Source organism: Pantherophis guttatus, chromosome 4 (genome assembly GCF_059756535.1).
Source record: "Pantherophis guttatus breed Tessera chromosome 4, ASM5975653v1, whole genome shotgun sequence".
NCBI classification, from domain to species: Eukaryota; Metazoa; Chordata; class Lepidosauria; order Squamata; family Colubridae; genus Pantherophis; species Pantherophis guttatus.
In genome coordinates, this window is record NC_142066.1 from 13,817,249 (window position 1) to 13,829,972 (window position 12,724).

Here is a 12,724-nt window from a genome sequence, read left to right on the forward strand (position 1 = left end):
GAAAAAGCAAAGTCCCGCTGCCTTTTGAAAAAAACACCGTTGGGACATGCTTGGATAATAGTTCCAAAATCGCCAAAGGACATCAGAATCTGCTTGTGCTGCTTAACACATCCCTGGTTGTCTCCTTTGTGGGTCGGCAGTGGATTTGTTGCGACATCCGCTACCTGGACGTGAGCATCTTGGGCAAGTTTGCTGTGGTGATGGCTGACCCACCCTGGGACATTCACATGGAACTTCCCTACGGGACGCTCACGGACGACGAGATGAGGCGTCTCAACATCCCTGTCCTGCAAGACGACGGGTTCCTTTTTCTGTGGGTCACAGGCCGGTAGGTGATACAGTGGGGAATTTAGGCCTCGTTGTGGACCGCCAGCGGCCAGCAGAGCTGGCAGCAGATTCGGACAGTGAGGAGGTTGAGGAGAAACATGGGCCAGTCCTGGAGTCTGGGGAAGGCTCTGATGAGGGCTCTGCGTTGGAGGCAGAGAGGGGGCCAAAGCCATCTGGTAGTTCTTTGCTACCTACGGAGTCAGACATCAGTGAGGTAGACGAACAGCTCGAGCTAGAGAACGACTAGGGGTATCTAGTTGAATGAACTACCGTGTTTTCCCAAAAGTAAGACCTATCCCGAAAGTAAGTCCTAGCTTGATTTTACATGTGTGCCCAATATAAGCCCTATGTCAGGTTTCGATGTCATCTCAAATAAATTGCACTCCCAAACAATTAATCTTTGCTGAAATATTCCATTTATTGAGTACGACAGATCTGGCCCCGACTTCGTCGTAGCTGATACTAACCCTCTGACCCCCAAACCCTTCCCTTTCCGTTCCCCAATTCTCATCTTCTCATTGGCCATCTTCCAAGTCAGTCTCCCCAGCTTCTGACCTCAGTCCACAGGAATGTTCCCCCCACCATCCCATCTCCTAGGGGATATTATCTACAGAGAAATAAGTAGGTGAAAAGCCTCATCTTTTTATGGCAGCATCAGAATGCTGACACCCTACCTCCAAAATAAGCCATAGTTTGTTTGTTTGTTTGTTTATGTATGTATGTATGTATGTATGTATGTATGTATATATGTATTTATTTATTTATTAAATTTTTATACCGCCGTTCTCCCGAAGGACTCAGGGCAGTGTACAGCCATATTAAAACAAACACATACCATAAAATTTAAAACAATTTATAATATATAAAATATATAAAATTGGCCCTTATGTTAAAAACTACAAACACCCAATTAAAATTCCTTTTCTAAGCCCGCCCGGCCTGTTGGAACAAAGGAGTCTTAAGGGCATGGCGAAAGGTACGTAGGTCGGGGATCATGCGAATGTACGGGGGCAGTTCGTTCCAGAGGGTAGGTGCCCCCACAGAGAAGGCTCTCCCCCTGGGTGTCGCCAGTCGACATTGCCTGGCCGACGGCACCCTGAGGAGTCCCTCTCTGTGGGAGCGTGTTGGCCGGTGGGAGGCTATCGGTGGCAGAAGGCGATCTCGTACATACCCAGGTCCTAAGCCATGGAGCGCTTTAAAGGTGGTGACCAACACCTTGAATCACACCCGGAAGACCACCGGGAGCCAGTGCATCTCGCGCAGGAGAGGTGTTACATCGATGCGCCGTGTCGCCCCCATAACCTACGAGATCGTCTTTTGCCACCAATAGCCTCCCACCGACCAGTTCGTTCTCACAGGGAGGGACTACTCAGGGTACCGTCAGTCAAATTATGTCGACTGGCGACTCCCAGGGGGAGGGCCTTCTCTGTGGGGGCTCCAACCCTTTGGACTGAACTGCCCCCTGAGATACGAAATATCCCTGATCTCCGTGCTTTCCGCCGTGCCCTCAAGACCCTGATGTTCCAACAGGCGGGGCTAAACATATGAACATGTGAATGATTTTTTAAATGTTATCTAATTCTGGGTTTTATTTAATTGACCAAACTAAGTAATAATTTTAATTAGCAATTTTATGATGTTTGTGTGTCTATATTTTTCTTGACTGTACACCTCCTTGAGTCCTACGGGAGAAAGGCGGTATAGAAATATAATTAATAAATAAATAAATAAATAAATAAATAAATAAATAAATAAATAAATAAATAAAAACCCACGCGGCCGCATTCTGGACCAGTTGGTGCCTCCGAGTGCTCTTCAAGGGGAGCCCCATGTAGAGAGCATTACAGTAGTCCAGACGGGACGTGATGAGGGTGTGAGCGACCGTGCGTAAGTTAAGACCCCGACCACTCTGGGGTGAATGGGGTGAGGCAAGCACAGGTAAAAATCAAGCTAGGTTGTGGGGTGGAGCTGCTGGTTCCAGTAGGTAACCTTTGGACAGTTGCAGCCAGGCAACGCAGACCCCAAAACCTGCCTCGCCTTGCTGGCCCACTTCTTCTACGGCCGCTTGCTGCTGCTTGCATGCGTAGCCCCCAGCCTCTGTCAGAGGCCTTCAGGAAATGTTTCTGAGCATTGGAAGGGACCTTGGAGGTCTTCTAGTCCAACCCCCTGCTCAAACAGGAAACCCTATAGCCGTGATGGCGAACCTATTGGCACAATTGCCAGAGGTGGCATGCAGAGCCCTCTCTGTGGGCATGCGCGCTGCCACCAGCTGCTCTTCCGGATTCCGTCGCATGCATGCGCGCCGGACAGCTGCTCTTTTCCGGATTCCAGCACGCTGGCCAGTTAGTCTTCGCGCAAGGACCAGAAGAGAGCAGCTGTCTGGCGCGCATGCATGCGACGGAACCCGGAAGAGCAGCTGGCGATGGCGCATGTGCCCACAGAGAGGGCTCTGGGTGCCACCTCTGGCAATCGTGCCGTAGGTTCACCATCACGGCTATAGGGTTTCCTGCTTCAGCAGGGGGTTGGACTAGAAGACCTCCAAGGTCCCTTCTAACTCTTGTTATTCTGTTCTATTGTTCTGCTAAACTGCCCGGGAATCCCATCAGAGATCTGTAAATTGGATTCCAGGGCTTGAAAAAAAAATTATCCTAGAAGAAGAAAGTGGCAAAAAACGTCCCCTAATGGTGCTAAGAGAATTGCCGCAGAACTAGCTATGAAGTCAACGGTCCTAAGCGTGAAAACCGTTTGAGTCCCCTTTTTTCCAGGGTCATATCTAACTTCAGTCACCAAACAAACGGCTTTAAGTTAAGGAGTACCGGTCTTTGGTGTGATGGACAGAACTTTCTTTCCCACTGAAGGGTGAGTGTGCCTGTTAAGGATATTCTTGGCTCATAACCGATGTTATGGGTTATTGAGCAGAGTACCCCTTGAGTATGCACATGAAAGCAGCTGAGAGTGAATAACCACAGTTAATATACTGACACACTGACTTGTGGTAGTCTTTTACTTTTTAGAAACAAGTAAATCAAAGTCCAATACCAATCCAAGTCATACACAGATAAGGCGATAGTTAAAATATCAATTCAGGGATATTCCAAGTACAAAGTATTCTTACCAGTTGTTGTCATTACACAATAAAACAGTTCTTCTTGAGTTTCAAACAGGAACAAGTTCAATATTAAAACATTCAATAAATAGTAGAAAGCAACAAGTAGCAATGATCAAACAGTGATCATACAGAGAGAACAGGTAGAGAGTAATAGCACATAAGCAGATAAAATGGTGTAGTGTTCCACAAGCCATGATTCAGGCTTCCCTTTAAGAGCTTAGCCAATCAGGATACAGGATGATGCAATACAGTCTTAAAGCAATATAATACCTTTTGACAAACACGTTTTGATAGTTTATACTGTATATTGCCTGACCAACTAGTTAGACAATAGCCATTTCCTAACAGTGCCTTTCGAAGGATGAATGTTGCCTAACTAACCCATTTCCCTCTTGCCCACAGAGCCATGGAATTGGGGCGCGAGTGTCTCAGTCTGTGGGGGTGAGTATGGGATTGTTGTTGCTGTTTTCCCCTTGGGTAGAAAAGGGACCTTGTCCATCCTTAACCTTCCGCCTCTTTGATCAGGGTCCGTTTTCTCTCTCCCTCTCCGGCCAATCAGGTACGAGCGGGTGGATGAGATCATCTGGGTGAAAACCAACCAGCTGCAGCGTATTATCCGAACAGGACGGACAGGCCATTGGCTCAATCACGGCAAGGAGCACTGCTTGGTAAATAGAGGGACAATTGGAGCCCACCCACCATCGCCCGGGAAATGTAGCACATTAAGTCTCATGCACCAGCTCCCCTCCATTAAGTAGTATCACCTGGATGGGACATAAGGAGAATGTCAGCAAATCGCTGCGGTTGTTAAGTGAACCAGGCGGTGATCCTGGATCGCGTCTGACTGCCTTCGTTTGTTTTTGATGGACAGGTTGGCGTGAAAGGAAACCCCCAAGGCTTCAACAGAGGTCTGGACTGTGACGTCATTGTGGCAGAGGTGAGGTGACGACCCCCAGCGCTCTTTGGTTGAGGTCAACCAATATGTTGTGACCTAGGCTTACTGAGTCATTACAAGACACAATTAGTCCCAAATAAACAGCTGTAACAGCTGGGAATTACGTTCATTCCCAGCTGAGTCCCAATTAGTTGCAAAACAAGTCCTTCGGAAGAAGCCCTTCGGGATAATCACCAACCTTTATCTTCTTTGACACTCTGCCAAAGGCCTTACTTGGCAAAGCCCCGCGGAATTCAGAAACAAATAAGAGACATCGACTGGAAACAGAGTTAGCAACATTGCTTTCCTGCAAAAGGTCCCAAGTGCCTTTGTTTCTCTTTTAAGCCTTATGGGAGGGGGCCAAACATCTCCTGGCCTTACTCCTGAGTCATCCCTTTTGCTTTAGCTGCTCTTGTCTTCTGGCAGCTCTGCGCATGCGTGCACTAGGAACAGGTTCCTGTTCCTCTGCCTCTCTGTTGTCCGATTCTGGGGGCTCCAGATTCTGCGCATCACTCCCAGATTGCCCTGGTCCCACATCTGCCTCCGACGCAGAGCCCTCTTTCGGGCCTTCTCCAGATTCCAGGACTGGCCCATGTTCCTCCCCAGCCTCCTCACTGTCCAACTCTTCTGTTAGCTCCGCAGGCTGCTGGCAGACCACAACACAATCTGAATAGAGGTGGAAGAGTCCAATCCCCTGTTCAAGAAGGAGATCCTATAGACCAGGGATGGCTAACCTTTTTGCCGTCATGTGCCAAAAGCGGGGGAGTGCAGGAGGATCGCACGGGTGCCTGCCCACACCCATTATTCAATGCCCCCTGCGCCCCGCTCCCTGTGCATGCGCATGCTCCCCCCGTTTTTGGCACGCAACGGCATAAAGGTTGCCGGTGGGCCCGATAGGCCCGTTTCTAGCCCTCCCCAGGCTCCAGAGTCTTTCTTGGAGCCTGGGAAGGGCAAAAACAGCCTCCCCTACCCTTCCGGAGGCCCTCCGGAGCCCGGAAACGACCTGTTTCCCAATTTCCGGTGGGCCCGGAAGGCCCAAAAATCAGCTGGTTGGCATGCGCACGCACGCTGGAGCTGAGCTAGGGCAACGCTCGCGTGCCCACAGATCTGGCTCCCTGTGCCACTTGTGGCACGCGTGCCATCGGTTCGCCATCATGGCTATAGACCATTTCAGGCAGGTGGCTGTGCAGTCTTGTCTTAAAAGCCTCCAGTGATGAAGTACCCACAACTTCTGAAGGTAAGCTTAACTATCCTCACTGCTAGGAAGTTTTTCTTTAATGCCAGGTTGCTTCTCTCCTTGATTAGTTTCCAACCATTGTTTCTTGTCCTGCCCTCAGGTGCTTTGGAAAATAAGTTGACCTCTCTTCTTTATGGCAGCCCCTGTTCTGCCCCAGCTACGGGTCCCAAGAAGTGTAGCACACACACAGCTCCAAAAACTCCGTTTAATACAAACAGACCCCTTTCAAAATGCAGGCTTTAACCACAGATGTCCTTATCAGCCTGCTATGAATTACAGAGATTAAACAAAGTCCGACAAGGGTTGGCAATCAGCCCAGAAACCAAGTTGTAACAAAAAACTCACTCTCAAAATGCTCTGCGTAGGACCAAACGTTGTTTCCAGCAACATTTGCTATCTGTGTGCGAATTTAAATAGGCTAAGGGAGTGGCCAATTGGTTTTTTTGGCTGCCGACGCACACTGCTTTCTTTCCGTACCCTCTTTCCCACTAATTCCCACAACACTGTCAAACTAGTTACCAAGACTCTATAGTATTATTCTTCTCATCCTTCCCATTACTTGTCTCCTTTTTTCTACTTATGGCTATAATTTTGTGGCTTGTATCTTTACGATTTATATTATTTTATTTAGTTTCCTAGTATGATTTATGTTGATTGCTTATTTAGTATCCTATGACTATCACAAAGTGTTGTATTTTATGATTCGCGATGAATGTATTATGATGACTATGATCATGATTTATCACTTATATCTTTATGTACACTGAGATCTTATGCACCAGAGACAAATTCATGTGTCCAATCACACTTGGCCAATGAAGAATTTTCTATTCTATTCTATTCTATTCTATTCTATTCTATTCTATTCTATTCTATTCTATTCTATTCTATTCTATTCTATTCTATTCTATTCTATTCTATTCTATTCTATTCTATTCCATTCCATTCCATTCCATTCTATTCCTATTTCTGTTCTATTCTTATTTTAATTTTAATTCTAATTCTAATTCTAATTCTCCTAATTCTTATTCTAATTCTTATAATTCTTATCCTAATTTTTTAATTCTTATTCTTATTCTTATTCTGTTCTTATTCTATTCTTATTCTATTCTGTTCTATTCTCTGTTCTATTCTCTACTCTTCTCTACTCTATTTTACCCTATTCTATTCTATTTCTTATTCTAATTCTTATAATTCTAATTCTTATTCTATTCTATTCTCTGTTGTCTATTCTCTACTCTACTCTGCTCTTCTTTACTATTTTATTCTATTTCTTATTCTAATTCTTATTCTTATTCTTATTCTATTCTTATTCTATTCTATGTTGTCTATTCTCAACTCTACTCTATTTCTTATTCTTATTCTAATTCTTTCATTCTTATTCTAATTCTAATTCTAATTCTTATTCTATTCCTCTCCCCCCTCCTCTCCCCTCCCCTCCCCTCCCCTCCGCTTCCTTTCCTTTCCTTTCCTTTCCTTTCCTTTCCTTTCCTTTCCTTTCCTTTCCTTTCCTTTCCTTTCCTTTCCTTTCCTTTCCTTTCCTTTCCTTTCCTTCCCTTCCCTTCCCTTCCCTTCCCTTCCCTTCCCTTCCCTTCCCTTCCCTTCCCTTCCTTCTCCTTTCCTTTCCTTTCCTTTCCTTTCCTTTCCTTTCCTTTCCTTTCCTTTCCTTTCCTTTCCTTTCCTTCCCTTCCCTTCCCTTCCCTTCCCTTCCCTTCCCTTCCCTTCCCTTTCCTTTCCTTTCCTTTCCTTTCCTTTCCTTCTCCTTTCCTTTCCTTGTGGGTTGCTCCCATAGGAAGTCTTTAAAATATACTCTCTGTTATTCTGCAGGTTCGCTCCACCAGTCACAAGCCAGATGAGATTTACGGCATGATCGAGCGGCTTTCTCCAGGCACCCGCAAGATTGAGCTGTTCGGACGACCTCACAACGTACAACCCAACTGGTGAATGGTTTTTCCCCTCACGTTATTGAAGCAAACCTAGCTTGAAATCTGACAGAGTAGAAAGCAAAGCTATAGTTTCCGGGCCGAAATTTAGAAAGACGTGTTTGTTTGTTCGTTAATCTCTGAAAAACTACAACAGCATTCGCCCAACTGGGTTCCAGAATTTGATTTCTCCCCTCACACTTTTTTTTTAAAAAATTGGATTTATATGCCGCCCTTCTCTGGAGACTCAGGGCGGCTTACAATGCGCTAAGCAATAGCCTTCATTCTTTTGTATATTTATACAAAGTCAGCTTATTGCCCCCACAAACTGGGTCCTCAATTTACCTACCTTAGAAAGGATGGAAGGCTGAGTCAACCTTGAGCCTTGGCGAGATTCGAACCCTGCAGTAATTGCAGGCATCTGGTCTTAATAACCAGCTTAATAACAGGGTGCCTTAGACCACTGTACTACCAAGGCTCTTGTTGAACCAAACCCAATTTGAAATCTAGCAGAATAGGAAGCAAACCATAGTTTCTAGCCCAAAATTTAGAAAGTCCTATTTTTTAAAAAAAAAAAAAATCTGAAAAACTACATTTGCTCAACTGGGTTCCAGAATTTGATTTCTCCCCTCATGTTGTTGAACCAAACCTAATTTGAAATCTTGCAGAATAAGAAGCAAATTTTAGTTTCCAGGCCGAAATTTTAAAAAATCTGGGTTTTTTTTAAAAAAAAAATCTGAAAAATTAGAATACCATTCGCCCAACTGACTTCCAGAATTTAAATGAAGGTTGTTGGGAGTCTGCCAATCACCTCCACTTCCTAGTTTGTTGGTTGTAGGCTCATTTACTGCCATTTATGGCCAAGGCAGGGGTGAAATGCTACCGGTTTGGGCCAGTTCCCCAGAACCGGTAGTAATAATTGCTACAGTTCGCCCGAACCGGTGGTAAAAAAAATCTTTAAAAAGTAAAAAAAAAAGTTCTGACGGCAATCAGCTGTGCCGTGTGATTGTTGGAACTTTTTAAAAACTTTTTTTTAGCAATTTTTTACTACAGATCAGCTGTGTCTGTGAGGTTCCTGCTTGTTGCAGGGGCCATTTTGTGTGAAGTCCAGCTGCTTTTGCGTTGTGTGTGAGTCAGTTGTGCAGCTTTTGTGTTCTTTTTGTGTAAAGTGTGATAGTTTGTTTTTGAGCTCTCTGTGAATTGCAGAGGCCATTTTGTGTGAAATTTAATTTAATTTAATTAATCATATTTCTATGCCGCCCAAGTGCCTAGGGACTTTGGGCGGCTTACATCAGAAATAATACAAACAGTGAACATAATTTTTTTAAAAAAAAACATTATAAAAGCATTTTAAAAACATTAAAAACACATGCACACCATCCATGGCCGGATCTCGCAAAATTGAACAGCGAGATCAACGGCCCCAGGCCTGCCGGAAAAGCCAGGTCTTCACCGCTTTCCGGAAGGAAAATAGGGTGAGGGTAGTCCGGACCTCAGGAAGCAACTGGTTCCAGAGAGCTGGGGCAGCCACAGAGAAGGCCCTCCCCTGCGGGCCCGCCAGCCGGCATTGTTTAGCTGACGGGACCCGGAGGAGATCAACTCTGTGGGATCTTACCGGTCGCTGGGAGCTATGCGGTAGAAGGCGGTCTCGAAGAAATCCAGCTGCTTATACATTTTGTGTGAGTCAGTTGTTCAGCTGCACCTACCCGGTCACATGACCACCAAGCCACGCTTACCCTGTCACATGACCACCAAGCCACGCCCACCCGGTCACATGACCACCAAGCCACACCCACAGAACCTGTAGGGGAAATTTTTAAATTTCACCACTGGGCCAAGGTATAATTATTTTAAGGTTATGAGACTAGTGACAATGCAGAATCGGAGAAAAAGACCTTCTAAAAAGGAAGGAAAAAAAATAACTGGCACTCTAGATATGAAACTACAATTTCCGATATGCCTCATTATTGGGTGTTTCCCCGAGACTGCTAGAAATGCTCTCATTCCTCCATTTTTAAGTACGGAATTTCTTCCTTGGCCAGCCAGATGCTATTAGAGGCAGTCCCCGACTTACGACATAATTGGAATCAGAACTTCTGTTGCTAAGCAAGACGGTCTGATTTTACAACCGTTTTACCATGGTGTTAAGCAAATCACTATGGTGAGGCATGTGGTTGAATGAAGCACGCAGCTGTTAAGTGAATCAGACTCCACCCCACCACCACCACCGACTTTTGCTTATCGGAAGACAGCTGAGAAGGTTGCAAGTGGCAATTAACATGATCCTGGGATGCTGCAACCATCCTAAATGCACGCCAGTTGCCAAGTGCCCAAACTTTCATCATGCGTCTGCGGGAACGGTACATCGGTTGTAAGTGCGAGGACCAGTCGTCACTTTTTTTCAGCGTGTTGTAACTTTGAACAGCGACATGAGTGGTCCTTGAGGATTACCTGGGTGGAGAGCTCTTCCTCAATGCCAACCCACCCTTGGTTGGTACCAGTGGTGAAATCCTCCACGATTTGCCACCGGTTTGCTGCCCATGCATGCGTGGTGCGTGCCAAACGCACGCTGCACATGCATGCACAATACACAACACAAAATGCTGTGTTTGGAAAAAGGAGGCTTAAGAAGTAGAACAGCGGGGTGGGGGGGGAACAGGTCTGCCACGCGATTTAGATTCGAATCTAAATTGCGCAGCACAGCTGATCGTCGGAAATACCGGTTCAAATGAACCGGTAGCTTTTATTACAACCGGTTCGCCCGAACCGGTGCGAACCAGTTGCATTTCACCCCTGGTTGGTACCCACCAAATCGTGGCTTGTTCTGCAGGAACCATCCCAGGTGGGGGATCGATCTTCTGCCTTTTTCATTTTTGCTCTTCTCTTTGTCCTCCAGGATCACCCTTGGCAACCAACTGGATGGGATCCATTTGCTGGATCCCGACGTGGTAGCTCAGTTCAAGCAACGGTACCCGGACGGAATTATCTCCAAGCCTAAGAACATGTGAGGCCGCATGAAAGAGAAGCTGCCATAATGGACCAAGGAGAAGAGGACAACTGCCGTGGACTCCCATCGTTGGCTCGGGAGTGAAAATGGAGGCAATGCAAAGAAGGATGTGTATATTCTAATCTTTTAATAAAATTGGTGTTTTTCTAGAGCTTGAATGGCCATCGGGGATTAGCAGGAGACTTGCGGAAGAAATACTTTCCTGCAACCGTTTGAGTGAGCCCACTTTGCTGCCAGGAAACCAAATGCAACCTATATTTGCACCCTGTGAGCCACCGTGGCTCAGTGGTTAGAGTGCAGTATTGCAGGCTCCTTCTGCTGACTGCCAGGTGCCTGCACTTTGGCAGTTCGAATCTCACCGGGCTCAAGGTTGACTCAGCCTTCCATCCTTCCGAGGTCGGTAAAATGAGGACCCAGATTGTTGGAGGCAATAGGCTGATTCTGTAAACCGTTTAGAGAGGGCTGTAAAGCACTGAGCGGCATATAAGTCTAAGCGCTATTGCTAACTCTGCTCATTGCCAGGAGTTTGATCCTGACCGGCTCAAGGTTGACTCGGCCTTCCATCCTTCCAAAGTGGGTAAAATGAGGGCCTAGATTGTTGGGGGCGATATGCTGATTCTGTAAATCAGGGGTGTCAAACTCGATTCCATTGAGGGCTGCATGGGGGGGGGGGCTGGGGATGGGCGTGGCTAGGGTGGGTGTGGCCAGCTCAACATCAGTTTTTACCCGCGATGGCCTCCTGCAGCCCTCTGCCAGCGAAAATGGAGCTTGGGGGACGCACGCGGGCCCCCTGAGCTCCATTTTTGCTGGCAGTGGCACTGCGGGCTCATCCTTTGCTGTTTCCAGGGCGGCCCAGTGTGTCACATGATGTACATTTAGATGCTCGACCACTGGTTCATATTTGCGATGGTTGCAGTGTTCTTGGGTCCTGTGACCATCTTTTGCGACTTTCTGACAGGCAACATCAAGGGGAAAGCCAGATTCAAACTTAAACCAGTGCAACGGTTCACTTAACAAGCGTGGCAAGAAAGATCATAAAATGGAACAGAACTCGCTTGGCAAATTTCTCACTTAGCAGCACACATACACACACACTGGGCTCAATTGCGGCCGTTAAGTCGAGGACTATCTGTATCGCCGGTTGATGTTGAGGGTCAATGGAGACAAAAGGAAAAGGTTTCACCCTTGATCTCGGGATTGTGAGATTTGGGGCGACCGTCCCCTCTTCAGATCTGAACTTGCTGAAGGGAAGAGAAGTGTTATGGTCTGCCAGCAGCCTGTGGAGCTGGCAGTGGAGTCGGACAGTGAGGAGGCTGGGGTGGAACATGGAGTTTCTGGAAGGCCTGGACGAGGGCTCTGCATCGGAGACAGAGATGGGGCCAGGGCCGTCTGGGAGTGATGCACAGACTCCGGAGCCTCCAGAGTCAGACAGCAGAGAGACAGAGGAACAGGAGGAGCCTGTTCCTAGTGTGCGCATGCGCAGAGCTGCCAGAAGGCAAGAGCAGCTAAAGCAAAAAGGACGACTCAGGAGTAAGGCCAGGAGATGGTTGGCCCCTCCCATAAAGCTTAAAAGAGGAGCAAAGGCACGTGGGTCCTTTGCAGGAAAGTAACATTGTTAATTCTGTTCCCAGTTGGCATCTCTGATTCTGGAATCCGTGTGGCTTTGCCAAGTAGATCTTTGGCAGAATGTCAAGGGAGATAAAAGGTTGGTGCTTATCCTAAAGGACTTCTCCCAAAGGACTTTTTGCAACTAATTGGGACTCAGCTGTGAATGAACGTAATTCACAGGTGTTGCAATAAAAGAGGTTTTTGGGACCACTCTTGTGTTTTAATGACTCAGGAAGCCTAGCTCACAACAAGGGAATTTATCAGCAGGCCTCACCGGCAGTTGAAAGACCAAGGTCACTCTTTTGAAGATGGCAGAGTCTACATTCCAGATATAGAGGACCATTGGTTTGGAAGAGGGGGTCAAAGAGGCCATTTACCATTTTTTTTGGTGTATAAAATGCATTTCCCACCCCCCAAAAGTGGGTGGAAATATCTGTGCGTCTTATACAGCTAATGTTGCCTAAGCCACGCCCACCTGCCGGCCCCTACCCTTTGGCCTCTGCCTCCCAGCATTTTGCTTCCTTACAGCAAACAGCCTGGTCAGCTTCAACACAGCCTGATTTAGCACGAGCAGCTGATC

The 12,724-nt window shown here is 46.7% G+C and overlaps 1 protein-coding gene across 1 annotated transcript in view; it reads left to right on the top strand.

Annotated features, from left to right (window-relative positions):
* The window catches only part of METTL3 (methyltransferase 3, N6-adenosine-methyltransferase complex catalytic subunit), a 23,435-nt gene extending 12,748 nt beyond the window's left edge, over positions 1–10,687 (top strand). Inside the window, exons 6-11 of the mRNA XM_060682657.2 lie at positions 141–328; positions 3,839–3,877; positions 3,996–4,104; positions 4,308–4,373; positions 7,435–7,547; positions 10,426–10,687. Coding sequence (XP_060538640.2) covers positions 141–328; positions 3,839–3,877; positions 3,996–4,104; positions 4,308–4,373; positions 7,435–7,547; positions 10,426–10,537 — 627 coding nt within the window. The 3' untranslated portion in view covers positions 10,538–10,687. The remainder of the gene's footprint in view (positions 1–140; positions 329–3,838; positions 3,878–3,995; positions 4,105–4,307; positions 4,374–7,434; positions 7,548–10,425) is intronic.
* Positions 10,688–12,724: the final 2,037 nt, after the last annotated feature.